The 16259-nt window shown below is 44.4% G+C and overlaps 1 protein-coding gene across 1 annotated transcript in view; it reads left to right on the top strand.

Moving 5' to 3' along the window:
• antxr1d (ANTXR cell adhesion molecule 1d) overlaps positions 1-16259 on the top strand; it is a 44994-nt gene that overhangs the window by 16117 nt on the left and 12618 nt on the right. The window contains exons 10-15 of the mRNA XM_080782665.1: positions 4451-4549; positions 4819-4888; positions 12416-12494; positions 13391-13486; positions 14070-14108; positions 14210-14308. Coding sequence (XP_080638791.1) covers positions 4451-4549; positions 4819-4888; positions 12416-12494; positions 13391-13486; positions 14070-14108; positions 14210-14308 — 482 coding nt within the window. The remainder of the gene's footprint in view (positions 1-4450; positions 4550-4818; positions 4889-12415; positions 12495-13390; positions 13487-14069; positions 14109-14209; positions 14309-16259) is intronic.

Below are 16259 nucleotides of genomic sequence, written 5' to 3'. Positions count from 1 at the left end.
CTAAAGTATATACACAAAGCTTAGTTAAAACACCAAAAGGGGTTCCCGTCCAGAATGGGTTAAAAGGGTGCAGGGGTTTGTGTGTATTTGGTTACGGAGTTTTTTTTCTTGTACTACACTCTCAGAACTAATTGAACACCCTGGATTTCACTGTGTCTAGACTGGGTTACCCAGAAGGTTAACAGGCATATTTGCATAGTTACAGACAGTTTGCATAAACGTGACAGTCGCTTCAGGAGCAGACATGGGACTCTCTCTCTCTGTGTGTGTCTCTCTCTCTCTCTCTCTCCACACAATGTGGTTACACATACTGCTTACATCAATCGGAATGGCTCACACACACACACACACACACACACACACAGCGCGCACGCACACACGTCCCTCACACTGATGTGAAGTGACCAGACGACCGGGCTGCCAGCAAACAGGCCATCAGACTGGACAGTAAATGCTGTGCAGGCGTCCCTATTGGACATGACAGCACTTATTACCCCCCCCACACACACACACACACACACACACACACACACACACACACACACACAACGCACATGACACACACACACACAGCAAGTGAGCAGAGAAAGTCTTGCCTTATATCTAATATGACAGCAGAGATTGCTGCTTTCATTAACGTCTGACCCCCCCCCCCCCCCCCCACACACACACACACACACACACACACACACACACACACACACACACACACACACACACACACACACACACTCCGTCACTGTCCCTGTCCCATCACACTAATGTGATTGAAGAGGCTGTGTCCGGACAGGGCACGCCCCCACCCAGTCACCCATGCACACGGACGGGGCATGCCCATGTAAACTTCCCTATTGTCGCTGTCGGGCAGAAACCTTGCATGTCTATAATCTATATAATATATATAGTAGTGTAACAGTAAAGTGAAAGTACAAAACGTGTCGCAATGCACTGAAAAATGAGGAAAGGAATGAAATTGGTTAAGTCAGTGTATCTTGTTGTGTCGTCAGAGAGCTCCAGGTGGAGACGCATACATGTGGACACGTTGGCTCAGAGCATGTTTTTGTTGTTCATGGCAGCGCTATAGGAGATCACCAAGCAAACCACCCCGGTCACCATGCGTTTGACAGCACTGACCTTTCAGCCCAACAGTGTGTGTGTGTGTGTGTGTGTGTGTGTCTGTCACGCGCAGTCGCGCACGCACACGCTTTAACACACGAAACCCACAGGACACACAAGCACAAGCGCTTCAACCGATTCCGTGCTTTCGTTTCCGTTCAATGTCGTGTCGCTCTGCTCGCGCACATGCAGATTTATTGCAATTGTATATGGGGTGACAAAAAAGACGATCGGATATGTTGTGTGTGTGTGTGTGTGTGTGTGTGTGTGTGTGTGTGTGCGTGCGTGCGTGTGCATGTTTGTGTACTGCTGGAACAGAGCACAATACTGTTTACTGGTACCAGCGTGGAAAAGGCTGCAACAGCACTATCTACACATTAAGGATAATGACGGTTAAGACTCCAGATTATGTTGTTATGTTATGAGTGCATTCTGTCAATGCAACATTACTAAAAAAAAAAGTTTAATCACGGAATCAGACAATGAAGCCTATATTGTCAGTATTGAATTAAATTGATCTGAATTAAATGGTAGTGACTGCTGTTTTCATAGTAGCTGTAGTTAGTTAGCTGTAAGTACGTCTGCAGCTGCTCCAGCCGGGAGATTTAAGACACGAGGTTGGAGAGGAGATGTGTGTAATTACAGAAGCTTAAGAGTTAATTGAAGGGAGTGGTGGTGTGTATGTATGTGTACAGTATGTGTATGTGTATGTGTATGTGTATGTGTGTGTGTGTGTGTGTGTGTGTGTGTGTGCGTGTGCTACTGTGAACAAACACAGTGATTTGTGAGTTTGAACCCATAGTTCCTGAACCTACATAGTACTGTATGTATGTACACATTTATACATACAGTAGTAGCCTGCTGTAGGTACAATACACAGTTGTACACAGTACTGTATGTACGCAGTTGTATTTAGTTATGAAAATGTATACAGTTTGTACTAATCACAGAATGTTAAAAACCATATGCAGAGTGTATACAATTACATTTTGTAACACTTTGTACTTTTATATGACTAGAGCGGTGCCCGTTGGGCACTGGCCTACTTAGTTGGAACGATGCAAGTTGGAAATACATGCCCCACCCAGTTATTAGGTATGTGTTCCTTTTATGCCCATACATGGAGTTATTTGTCAGGCATGCCCAAATATGGAGTCTATGCAGATGTCAGAACATCATTGTGATGTCACATATGACACATTCCCGCGTTACACATAGACTACACACAGACAGAGACTTGGTGCATTTACTGTATAGATAGACAGACTAGACTGAAGTGATCTTCACGCTGGAACTCGAAAAGGTTAAAGGTGTGGCAGATGTTCACTTCTATTAGTCGGGATAATGCTAGAGGAAATCCTCGGTGCACAGCCAAAGAACACAGTCATGCACGCACATGCACAGTCGCACACAGACACACATACGGACAGTCGCACACACATGCACACACACACACACACAGTTGTATTACTATACTTGTGAGGAACAAAAAAAACTACGACGATAAATGTGCATTTTTAACTGTACAGCCTGAGTTGTACTTGGTCTCACACGGTATCGTGCAGCAAATCCACAAGCTTGAAGATCGGCTATTTTCGGTGTGCGACACCAGCAACTGAGTATAAATCAGACAACACTCCAACCCCAATCCCCTAAACCTCACCTCTAAATGACTAGTCCTAACACCCCAACCTCAATCTTATCCTAACAGTATTCAAGCCTGACTCACAAATCATTTTTAACAACCATTTTGTCTTGTGAGGGACTGGGAGAATTGTCTCAATGCGTTTCTCAAATTCTATGCGCATATGACTGTGGGGACATTAAGTATAGCAATGCACATCACGCACGCACGCAGCCTGGTGGCATGGCGCCATAGGTAAGGTCACATGTACGTCGTACTGTACGATGGCCGTGCCAACTGAGGAGTGGAGGCCTGCAGGCTTGTGTTCTTCCAGTCGCTCTAACATATGCTGCTCAGCTAGCGCCCACAGACACGGCACACTGCAGCATATGCTGCCGTGCCTATACAGGGTGCGTCACACTGCTTCCACAGTGCCATGGGGAAGGAGGAGGTCAAACACACATACGCACACGCACACACACAGACATGTGTGTGTGCGCACACACACACACACACACACACACACACACACACACACACACACCCCTTCTGGCTATACAACCCAAGCTGAGGTTTGTGAATAGCAGCACTTTGAGTATTAGCACCAGTCAAGCATATTATGGCCTTTCCACACAGACGGGCACAAGCACACACAGATATAAAGCAGCACTAATGAAGCATGCATTGCGTTCTACTGCTTGAGTTGAGCGCATCACAGAATTGGTACAACAAACAGACCCTAAGAGGCAAAGAAAGCGCTGGAAGGTTACTAACAAAACAGGGTCTAATCACAGCTTGACTTCCACGTGCGTCTCAGACTTCACGTGGCTATGTATAATGACGTCACTTACCCAAAGTGACTGAAAGAGTGAAAGTGTTCGAGGCCCACCCATATGACCACTTAACACGCTGGTAATCACATTGAAAACTAATGTTTTTAAAGAAAGAATATGTTTTACACAATGTTAATGTTATAATAAAATCGTAGTCTTTTGCCAATTATTTGGCGTTACTTGGCAAAAATCCTCGCAGCCCACCAATTGGCCCCCGGCCCACTGGTAGAGAATCGAGAGAATCACTGACCAAATTCGTATCGTATGACGTTTTACTTGATATTTGGGCGAGGTGTCATATCAATCTGAACTCAATTTACTTCCATTATAAAATATAAGTAAAGTGTGTAAATATGTGATGCAAGGAGTTGGTCTACTGGTAGTGTGCACAAGATATTTTGCGCTGATTGGTCCAGTGGTTTGCGAGATTAGCTCTGGAAACACAGATAGCAATTTTTTCCTATATCTTCTTAAATCAAGCGTTAACTAACTAAATCAATTAATAGTGTATCATCGTCTTTACGCACAGGAGGTTTGACAAATAACTCATATGAAAATGTATAACACTTGCCGGCAAATGCTTCACGTCAAAACAGTTTGTAGTTGATGGCTCACTCATACAGGCTGCCTGACGCCTCGTAATCTTTGCGTTGCGTTTGAATGTAATCATGACGAGAACTTCGGGTTACTTAAGTAACCTCAGTTGTATAAGTGACTCGAAGAAGAGAGTCATATGATATGATTCTCTTCGAGAGAGGCACTTGAGACAACAACGGTTACAACAAATATTTATTGGGCCAAATGAACCACATAAAAAAAGACAAAAAAAGAAATGCCCATATATGTTTGTTGTTGTTTTTTGTCTTGTCCCGTTCAGAGAGATTCCAGGTGGTGGTCAGAGGGAACGGCTTCCTCCACGCCAGAAACACAGACCAGGTCCTCTGCAGCTTCAAACTCAATGACACACACACTCTGGGTGAGTGCACGCACGCATGCACACACGAACGAACGCACGCACCCTGCATGGTTTGTAAAATCATCACTTACACTTACACTTATCACTTATTGTAAAAATGTAATACTAACAGGTGCCTCCTATTAATTAGCATCAATCATGGGAATGGAATTACCCTCACAGCCCTTGCAGGGCCAGATCTTAATTTGGGTGTATGACTGAATGTACAGTATAATGGTAGCCGTATTTTGGCAGCAGACTTCATGAATGACTCGTTTCCTTAATTGCAGATGAGAGGCCAGTGGGGATAGAAGACACCTTCCTGCTTTGTCCCGCTCCCGTCGTAGAGGAAGTAGGGAGGTACGTTTAACTTTACAGTACACATCAATTTTGGTCCGTATACACAGTCAAATCCCAAGTAAGTGCAGACTCACTCCCTTTTTTTCACCGCAATCTGAAAGCTCACCATTTTCAGACTCCACCTCACCCATTCGCACTCCTGTATCCCTTCTTGGCTAAACGAGACCGGAAATCTTAAAACGTTAATAATGTTATTTCGAGTATATTTTTTTAGACAGATGCTGGGTTGGTTTGTACCTGATTCTGGTTTCTTTGAGGCACTGCATTGCACTTTACTTATGTGATTTTTTTTTTTAGCAGTGGTGGAAAAAGTACTTGAATGTTTTACTTAAATAAAAGTATCAATACCGCAATATAGAACTACTCCGTCAGAAGTAAATGTCCGGAATTCAAAATGTACTTGAGTACATTGGCATCAAAATGTAAAAGTAACGGTACTCATTTTGTAGAATGTCCCCGTTTGAAGTTATCAAATGTAGCCGATCTACAAGTTCACAATGCATCGCGATGCGACACATTGTGAACTTGCAGATCGGTTGTTTTGAACAGGTTGAAACCTGTAGGGCTGAGGTGGTTAATGTATGTTTTGTAGTAATAATCCAAATGTAAAAAGTAACTAGTAAACGTTCTCAAATAATTGTAGTGGAGTAAATTACAATATTTGTAAATGGTAAATGGAAATTGGAAGTACAAATACCTCAAAATTGTACAGTACAGTATTTAAGTAAATGTACTTACTTTCCACCACTGCTATTTAGCCTGTAGTTTGTTGACTATATGCTTACTCTGCTCGCTCAGATTTGCACTTGTAAGTCGCTCTAGATTGTGGGCATCTTCACTGCATTCAGAATGATGTCATTAAGATACTTTGTTTACCATGTTGTGAGTGCAGTTTGTCCTTCACATCAAACAGAGAATTCTCCCATTCTCCATCCATTTGTAGTATGTTTGTGTGTATGTTTTATTCATAACATGTCTTAGCCACCAACTAATTAGGTACACAGTAGCTTCATTGTACCTTTCCTGAGGTTCAGACTGACGGTCAAAATCTGAATAGTAATTTTTTCACAATGCTATCTACATTCTTTACTTCTTTTTATAGAATAAAACTTATTTTTGAAAAGTCGTGAAAGTGTGGCGCAAATCTTTGAATATATATTTAGGACAATTCGGAGCGAACATTTTTAACTAAAATATTGGCTTCTGGGGGGGGTCCCTGGAACTACATATTTTGAGATGGGGGTCCGTGGCCCAATAGAGATAATTCTGGGGGTCCTTGACATGAAAAAGGTTGAGCACCACTGACATAGAAACATGGGTTTTTCTCAAAAATGTTAGGATTTAGAAGACTTTTCTTTTAATCGACCTCAGTCCAAAATGGGTTAACCAATCCGTATGGTAGAGCATGGTTACAGAATATAAGTAGCAGCATCTCTGCAGTGGTTGTAGTTGGTCTATCTATCTGCTCTTCTGGTTGACAGGTTAGGTATATATGCATGAAGGTCAAAACGCAGTTTATCCCCGGCTCAACTCGGCGAGCTCAACAGTAGAAATGTAGCCGCTTGAGGTGTAGACCCGGGTTCAAATCCCGGGTGGGGACAAGAAGGTCACATTTATGTCACAGTCACAGATGTGGAAGTGGTTTTCTGCACCGCCGTACGTGCGCTTCGGTCTCTGCATAGGGAGTGTTGGAGCGGGATCCGACTCCAAGCCTCGACCTCTTGACACCCAGTTTAACTGTGCCATTTAGAGCTGCCAACGTCTCCACTCGCACCTAACGACAAGCACGGTGTTCTTTGCCAACTGGCTGCGCACAACAAGTTTGGGTGTTTGTTGTAGAGAGACGGGGAGAGGGGCTTTCGCCCTTGAACAAATGAGGGCCAAAGTCACAGAGTGTCTGTGATCAATCAGCGTTTGTCACCGCTAACGAAGCCAGACACCAGTCACAAGGAGCACAACAAGACGGAAGCCTAGGAACGTAGCTTAATGAGAGAGCCTCCTGGAGACAGAAAGACCTTCACAGAAGCCTCTCTGTGTGTGTAGAGTGTTTGTGTGTGTGTGTGTGTGTGTGTGTGTGTGTGTGTGTGTGTGTGTGTGTGTGTGTGCGTGCGTGTGCGTGTGCGTGCGCGTGTGCCCCCACATCATATCACTGCATCATAGACACTCTGGTAGAGAGTAATGCCTGATTTATTCTGTCCCACGACGGTGTCCCGCGCCGAAAAATAGCCGATCTGTAAGCTCACAAGGCGCACAGCGATGTGTTGTGTGAGCTTATACAGATCGGGTATTTTCGCCGCGCGACACCGTCGTGCGATGCCGTATATAAATGGGACTTAAGTGTGACTGAGGTATAAGCAAGGCGGTGCCAAGTTCCCTCGGAGGGTTTCCAGCCGGGGCTCCGGGTGACTCAGAGCAGATGTTTATGTTTTTTCAGGCAGGACACAGACAGCGACGCTGCAGGCGAGGCTAAGGCCCGGGCGACGCGACGCGACGGCTAAGGCCTGCAGCGCCCGTGCATAATTATAAACTCCAGCGCCGGCAGCCTCAGACACCCTCGCAGTCGTCATCTGTCTTGTCGCTGTCACTCGGATTTTGTCGGGGGGGGATCGGTTTGAGAGAACCATGCACTCGCCGGCGTTTGCCTCTCCCGGCGGTGTGACAAGGGAGGAATTTGGGTTTTTCCGCACCGTGGCTGCAAGTGTTTGTCTGTTTTGTCAGAAAATCCCACAAAAAGTTAGTATATTGGGAGACACTGTAAGCGACGGAATCCACTTTGGCTATACGTAACAGGTTGAAGCTCTCCTCAGTGCTGGACCAGGAGCATCATTAGAGGCTGTAATGGTGCCTGAAGGATCAGTTTCCCCACAGGAAACAAGCCATTAGAGGGGAGTCAGCACCTCTTCCCACCTACAGTTTCCTCGGAAGGAAGCAAATCGATAGTGAACGGTTGACGGGTTCCAGGCAGGGCTGATGAGCTGTGTGTGTGTGTGTGTGCTGCGTTTTGCAACGGAGTGAAACTACAGTAGGGAAAATAATTGACGTTGGAAGGGTCTCTGTGCTGGCTCGCCAGGTGTTAGTTGGTCCCGTTTCCATATCAGTGGTTCTCCCAACGATTTCATGTCAAGGACCCAAAACATTATACTGTATGTAATAGGCCCCCACCAGAAGCAAAGTTATGAGTTAAACACGTTCGCTGTGAAAGAATATATATTCAAAGATTTGCGCCACATTTTTCAAAGGTTTTTTAAAAAAAATAGCAGTTCTGCCATTTTTCAATAGCTAAAGTTTAAAAATTAAAATAATTGTTAAAGTGGTTAAAAGCTACTGAGATACGGTGACTCAGATCAAGCATTATAGTTTGCGTACCATTGCGGTTAACCATTTTAGGCCTATTTTATACTTGAATGTAGAATGTTTTACTTATTATTAGTACAACATTAGTGTGTGTTTCCCTAAAACCATAATGATTCAGCTCCATAACCCTTGCCGCCACCCACCCCACAACACCACCCCACACACACACACACACACACACACACACACACACACACCCCACATACACACACACACACACACCCAGCTCACTCCATCCATGTCGTATGTAATGAAGTCATCTGTGCCGCTGTCACACCAAGTCACTACGTTGACTAGGATTAGTAGCCTCCCGAATGAAGCCACATGTGCCACGCATGCACACGGGGCGAAGAAAGACGGATAATAGTGGGCAGATTGATTGATTGATTGATGGGGGGCGAGATCTTTCTGTCACCAGGGAGCTGATAGCACTATGACCCATGCCTGCCAGAGAGGAGAGGAGAGGAGAGGAGAGTAGAGAAGTGAGAAAGACAAGAGTAGAAGCGGACAGTATACCACCTGTCCCCACTTCCTGCCACGCATGTGCACGGACGCACGCACACGCGCACATGTACAAGCACACACACACACACACACACACACACACACACACACACACACATGTACACACTACACACACACACACACACACAAACCATTTATTTATGTACACACAAGGAAATGCATACAAGGACACAAATAGTATAGGTGCAGTAAGAGTTACACAAATTATGGCATGTGTTTTCATGGTACAACAGGCATGTCACTCAGTACTCTATGGCTATAAGTAGCAGCGCCTCCACCCTATGTGGCAGCTGGCAATTATAGCAGAGACACTACAATTCTTTGCCAGCCTTTTTGCCTCCTTTTTGGGCATCCCAAGTTGATGGAACCCTCTAACAATGTGGGCATGCCCTAGGCTGCCCAATATAAAAACACCTCTGCACCTATAAGCCCATGCTCTGAGATGGTATTTAGAAGTGGTTGGTATTCAATGACCGTGGTGATAAAGGCTTCCTCTAGGCTGTGGTCAAAGGTGCAGGCTATCTCTGACTAAAGGCTCATACATACTCCAGTTTTTGGTGATAGGTTATCACCTTTTTAGGTGATAGCTTATCACCTAAAACGGTGATAAGAGTTGGATAAGGATTGACCAAACTTCTAGACCAATCAGTGAACCCTTTAAAAACTACACCGCGGTGATAAGCTATCACCAAAAACTGAAGTATGTATAAGCCTTTCCCTGGACTCTTCATCAACCACAATATCACGCACGCACACGCACACACACACACACACACACACACACACACACACACACACACACACACACACACACACACACACACACACACACACACACACAGTGTGAGTTATGAGCCACAGCAGCACAGAGGGAGTACAGAGGAGGAGAAGGAGAAAACAAACAGCCAAACAGTGTGTCAGTGTGTTCCAGGAAATGAAGGAGAGAGAGAGAGAGAGAGAGAGAGAGAGAGAGACACAGACAGACAGACAGACAGACATCTGAGGGGGTCTCAGATGGGAGGGTCCACGCCGAAGGGATGTGAAACAGGAAAAGCGAGTGGGTCCTACCAACCCCCGCCCCCTCTCCTCTGTCTCTGTTTCCTCTGGTCTCACTCCAGAGCTCCCTGTTCACCCTTCTTCCCAATCACCCTCCAGTGAACCCTCCCCTTCCCCTTCCCCCTCCTCCTCCTCCTCCTCCTCCTCCTCCTCAAATCTTCAATAACCCCCCTTTGTGCCCCCCCCCCCCTCTCCCTCGGAGCACAATCACAGCAAAGAAATCCTTCCTCCGTTCTTGTCCAAAACCTAGAACTGCAACCGTGTCTGCTACATCCACCCCCCAATTGGGTTCATTTTCTTTTCTTTTCTTTTAGTTTTGCTCATATTTATTTAATCTCTTTCAAACTGGCGTGCCTACAGGTGAAAATGATTTTCCTTCACTTTTTTTCCAAAACACCATTCTTCATACCTTTTCGACATCTTTCAAAAGTATTTGTATAAAACTCTACGAGCTCACATGCAGCATGTTGAGGTGCAAAGTGTTGTTAACGTGTCCATTGGCTATTTTTTAACATCCGGTATGAAATAGGACCTGGTTAACACCCTGAGCGCACAGGACGGAGTTCTCCGCCCTTTCAATTAGTAACGCCCTGCGCTCAAGACGGAGATTGATCAAAAGGACTGAAATTATTGATATCAAAACCGATTGCATCGCTCCACAGGCTGGGAGCGTCTGTTGCGTAATACTCTATGTTATTATCCGATGGGAAAAATATTAAAACGTGAATAACTCTTGATCTAAATCATTCCGTCTAATTCTAAGAAAGGATTATGTGTTAAGACGCCAGACGGCCCACCGCGGTCCCGTCGCTAGTCGCGTTAGAATTAATCATACTTTTGGCTACATCAAGCTACTTCAGCCACATCCGGGATAACATCCGGTCCGTCGCTAAATGTGCTCCGCTGCTATAAATCGACAAAAAAACAATGTTTGAATAATGCTCCTCCCTTCTCAGCCTCTTGTCCTCCTCACCCATAACTCCTCCTGTGCGGCGTGCGTGAGCATGCTAATGTTGTCCTGTTATCTTGTCATCTTCCTAAGTGGTGTGTACAGTAACGGTAAGACGGAGATAACGGCACTCATAACATGAGAGCAAGCAGGGGAGCAGGAAGTCATTGGGTTGTCTATGGTTTCCACATTAGAGGTTTGGTTCACATCCAAACACGAGAGATTCCTTGAGAGGGTGGAGAACTCCCCGACCTCTTTAAAAGGTTCTTGGCTCCCCGAGGTGTTTGGCGTGAATCAGGCGTGTGTATGTTCATATGTTGCACACAAAATCTGCACAAAACTGCCCAAGAAAAAAAGCTATCTGCACAGCAAGATTGTGTTTGTCTGTATTTCAGAGGGCAAGTAAGGACAGAGTACAGTACATTTAGGAATTTGACTACCGTGTGCATGCTTGTACAGCATTTATCTAAATGCATCTAACCTAGAAACAGGCGCAGATCCGGTATCATGTCAGTACCATGGCAATTATCATGGTCAGTATCATGGTCAGTATCATGTCAGTATTGTGGTCAGTATCATGGTCAGTATCATGGTCAGTATCGTGGTCAGTATCATGTCAGTATTGTGGTCAGTATCATGTCAGTATCATGGTCAGTATCATGTCAGTATTGTGGTCAGTATCATGGTCAGTATCATGGTCAGTATCGTGGTCAGTATCATGTCAGTATTGTGGTCAGTATCATGTCAGTATCATGGTCAGTATCGTGGTCAGTATCATGTCAGTATTGTGGTCAGTATCATGTCAGTATCATGGTCAGTATCGTGGTCAGTATCATGTCAGTATTGTGGTCAGTATCATGTCAGTATCGTGGTCAGTATCATGTCAGTATTGTGGTCAGTATCATGTCAGTTGATGTTTGTAGGATAGGCATTTATAAGCTTTCAGCTTCAGCCTATTCCTTTTGATCACCTCCAGTTCCTTTTTTTGTTATGTAACCGTGTGTTAACAAATAAGCTGTTTTGTAACTGTGAAGATGATCAAATAAACTAAACTAAAGTATTATGTCAGTATTGTGTTCAGTACCATGGCCATTATCATGGTCAGTATCAAGTCAGCATTGTGGTCAGTATCATGTCATTATTGTGGTCAGTATCATGTCAGTATTATGTCAGAATCATGTATAATGGTCAGTATCATGGTCCACTTGGTTCACTAGTTTGGTTCACAGGAGGGCCGACGGGATAACTGGGGCCCACTGATGGCCAGCAATAGCCAACCCAGCCCCTGATTAGCCCCAGTGGCTGGGGGCCGGGGGGGCTAAATGTGGGACACAATCACAGCAACATATTTGTATGGCTATTCTAATGACGTGTCAATGTCATCACTCTAAATCTATTCATCGTATACTCTGAAATACACTGTGTTAAGGCCTACTCATAATGGAGAACTACAACATGACGTCACGCCGCGGTGGTCACCGCTCGCTCACACAAACACATCTCTTTTGTTTTTACTAACCACCTCATCACCTAAAACTGGAGTATGTTTGTGCTCAATGCAAACTTGAATGTGGGGTTCATGTGTGTGTGTGTGTGTGTGTGTGTGTGTGTGTGTGTGTGTGTGTGTGTGTGTGTGTGTGTAGGGTGATCTACATGCAGGTCAGCATGAATGAAGGCCTGTCTTACATCACCAGCTCTGTTCACATCACCACCACTGAATGTGTGAGTATGAAACATACACTCACGCAATATACTGTACATTGTATGATGTCTGTACACTGCATCAGCAATGCATTTTTATCTTTTTGCCAGACATTACTGCGTTCCCAGCAAAATGTCTTAACAATACGCCATCAATATCGCCATCTCACAAGTGTACAATACTCTTGGGGGGGGTGTACGTTGTTTGTTGATGTTTGTGATGATTTGAAAAAAGGGAAAAAAATGGGTAACTATGTGCAAAGATTTTCTTGTCAGATGTACTGCTTGGCTGTCCCCAATAAAAACTATATATATATATATATATATATATATATATAAACAATACGCCATCACAATCATTTAAAACACTTCATAATATCCATCCAATATCCAATTCATATGGTTGGCTATTAAAAGAATAGCAGATGTACGAGCTTGTACATCTGCTATTCTATTTTTATGTCATAATGTCTGTGTCATCTGATCTGAACTGAGCGACGTGTTCTTTCAAACTCCTCTTTGACTTCCTCCCCTGTTTGTGTTTGTTTTCTTTATGTAGCCGTGTGTCTCCTCTTGTCCTCTCTGTCCCCTCTGGGGTCTCCTCTGTACTGTCTGTCCTAAGAGAGGTCTCCTCTGTACTGTCTGTCCTAAGAGAGGTCTCCTCTGTACTGTCTGTCCTAAGAGAGGTCTCCTCTGTACTGTCTGTCCTAAGAGGAGACCGTGAGTACCTCCTTCTCTTTTCTCTTCTTCCACTTGTGTCCTCGCTCGCACACACACACACACACACAGAACGCCTTTGTCTTTTATCTGCACAGTTTTTACCCATTTTCCCCTCCCCTGTCCACTGTGTTTTTGTTTAATCTTATTCTTTATCCCTGTCTGTGTGTGCGTGTGTGTGTGTGTGTGTGTGTACATAGTTCGATGGCACCATTGTGCTGATATCCCTGCTGGTACTGTTCGTGGTGTTGGCGCTGGTCCTCATGTGGTGGTTCTGGCCCCTGTGTTGCACTGTGGTAAGTCTCAGTGTCTTTACACTGTATTGTGCTACTGCTGGTGAACGACTCCTCTGTCATTTCGTGATAAATTAGTGTTTATTGAGGGGGGAAATGGAGGGGGAGTAGAGCACCCCACAGAGGGCGTTCTTCAGAGAACATCTGGAGGGAGGGGGGGCTAGAAGTAATATTTTTGAAGGGGGCCTCGCTGAGGTGCACTCTGTTATTTTTGGGGTTTTTTATGCCGGTTCATTTGAGTGCACATTAACACATCATTGGACTTCTTTCCATTATCTAAGACTGTTAAGTTCTAGGTTTTTGGACGAGAACAGTGATTTGTGAATGACATTAAAGAAAGCAATAATAATAATATTAACCACTTCGACTTCGACTATAGTTGGCCCTACATAGACGAGGGGCGACATCTTTTGAGCGTGCAGATCAGTTAGTTTTGATATATCATTTTAAGTTATACAATTGGGAGAAGAAGAAAAAATACTTTGACATTTTAAGACAAATTCTGAAAATGCTGTGGTTGACATTACTTTTTTTTTTTGAAATTGTTAAATTGAGCTTTCTATTTTATTTTATCCCTAATGTCCAGGTGATCAGAGAACCTCCGCCACCCCCTCCTCCAGAGCCAGTAAGTCTCACACTACACATCGTCTCATACAGTTAACGTCATAATAATGCACGAGACGAGTGGGTTGGTGTAACCCCCCCCGTTGTCTCTGCGTCTCTCAGGAGTCTGACGATGAAGACGGGATGCCCAAGAAGAAGTGGCCCACAGTGGACGCATCCTACTACGGAGGAAGAGGAGTGGGCGGCATAAAGCGCATGGAGGTATGCACACGCACGCATACACCACGTCGACACGCATGCCTGACTTTAATACCGAAATGAACATTTCTGACATGACAATGACAATGAGTTTGGGAGGGAGAGTATGGTGAAGAGAGAGAGAAAATAGGCCTACAGCCCTACATCGAGACATTCTTTGCCACCATGCAAGTCCCATCCTGTCACAACAGCTCACAACGAACCTCAGCAACCACAACACTTGAACACAACATTTGGATTTGACGGCTGTTATGTCAAAGCCAACATACACGTCAACAACAACAAGAGCCACATACACATCTACTGTTCCCCGTTAGGCCTCATTCACACCTAAAAGACACCTGTCTTGTGTCTTGTCCGTGTTTAATGGCCTCTCCAAAAGACAGTCTTGTTTGATGGCTGTGTTCTCCCCCCCTCCCCCCCATCAAACAAGACTGTCTTGTCAAACCATGTGGCTTCCATTGTAAATGCATTGGAGCAGCCATTAAACACGGACAAGACTGGTGTCTTTTAGGTGTGAATGAACTTACAACTCACAACTCACATACCTTCAACGGCAGATACAACACAACACAACAACTGTAGATGCATCAGCATTCAATTCCAGAGACAGAAACAGAACATGTTTCATTGCCACCCAGTCATTATGGGTACCCCAAATGACAGTAATAGTACCAGCTTGAATCACACTAGTATACACACAGCAATGACAGCATACAACACAAGCAGCAGCAGCAGCAAAGTAGCAAAAAAGTTTCTACCTTGTGCCGTCTTCTACTTGACTTCTTCCGTTGTGTAAGTGGTGCCAGGGTCAAACTTTGGAACCCATCTAGTTCATGATGAGTCCTCCAGTGGCGTCTCTCCAGCCATCTCCATCCTCCATACATCAGGCTAGCTGACCAGTTTCCTCCCAGTATCACTGCAGGCACCGACCAGCCTCATTCTCCTGGCTGACATCTTCTCACTCAGCCTTGGATGTTTAGTTCTGCACATAGAATTCTGGTGTGGTGCAGTGGTCAGGGATTTAGAGCAGGCTCTATAGGGTCCAGCATTCACAGCATGGACTCATAGGGCTGAGAAGGAGCCGAGCTTGGGGGTCAGGGGTCATCACCATGGCTCATGTACCTGTGGAGCAGGTTGAGAGAACCATAAGCATACAGTACATATAGCCTATAGCCTACTTGTTGAGGGGCGCCCCTCCTATACAGGTTTAATGTTTGTATTTAACATTAAAAAGGCCTTTGACAATGAAGGGAAATTTACGTCATTTTGTCCCTAATACAAACATTAAATGCCATTGACAATAAAGATAATTTAATGTTTGTTTTGTCCACGTTTGTTTTGTCTGATAATTACGTCATAAAATATGTATATATAGTGTCCCTCACTTCACACGGGTGTGAGGTTTAGTTTTATATCGGATAAATAATACATTTTAGGAAGGAAGCTGCCGAGACTTTGGATATGCCTGGACTAGGGTTTGCCGTGAAATAAATTGAGAGATTTACTTTCAATTAAACCATCATGCAAGGATTTGGTGCAGTGACGTCCCAAACAAAATATTGCACGGCGGACCCACTTCGACTAATGAACTAAAATGTTTATACGAATTGGCACGGCGGCCAAACAGTTCCAAGTACAAGCACTATTTAAGGGCATGATATAAGCAGGCTAAGTGAACTTCAATTTTATAACATCACATTCTTGACAGTAGCAGCCCTGCTGTAGCCTACCTGTTAATGTTTGTTTGGGCAGCTGTTGTTGATGATGGTTTTACCAGCATGAGCCAGCATGAGACTGAGAGACTTATACAATGAACTAATCATCGAATTCCGTGGAGGTTCCATGTTTAACGTACTTACAAAGTGTGTACATTGTTTAACTCACAGATGCATGTTTTTTATAGCGTAAATTTGGGCTAAAAGCTTGTGTTTAATCCATGTGGATTCTTGTT

Source organism: Protomyctophum bolini, assembly GCF_963924005.1.
Source record: "Protomyctophum bolini genome assembly, chromosome: 14".
Lineage (NCBI taxonomy): Eukaryota > Metazoa > Chordata > Actinopteri > Myctophiformes > Myctophidae > Protomyctophum > Protomyctophum bolini.
The sequence above is the reverse complement of the archived record's forward strand: the minus strand, read 5'-3'. Positions and strand labels throughout refer to the sequence as shown.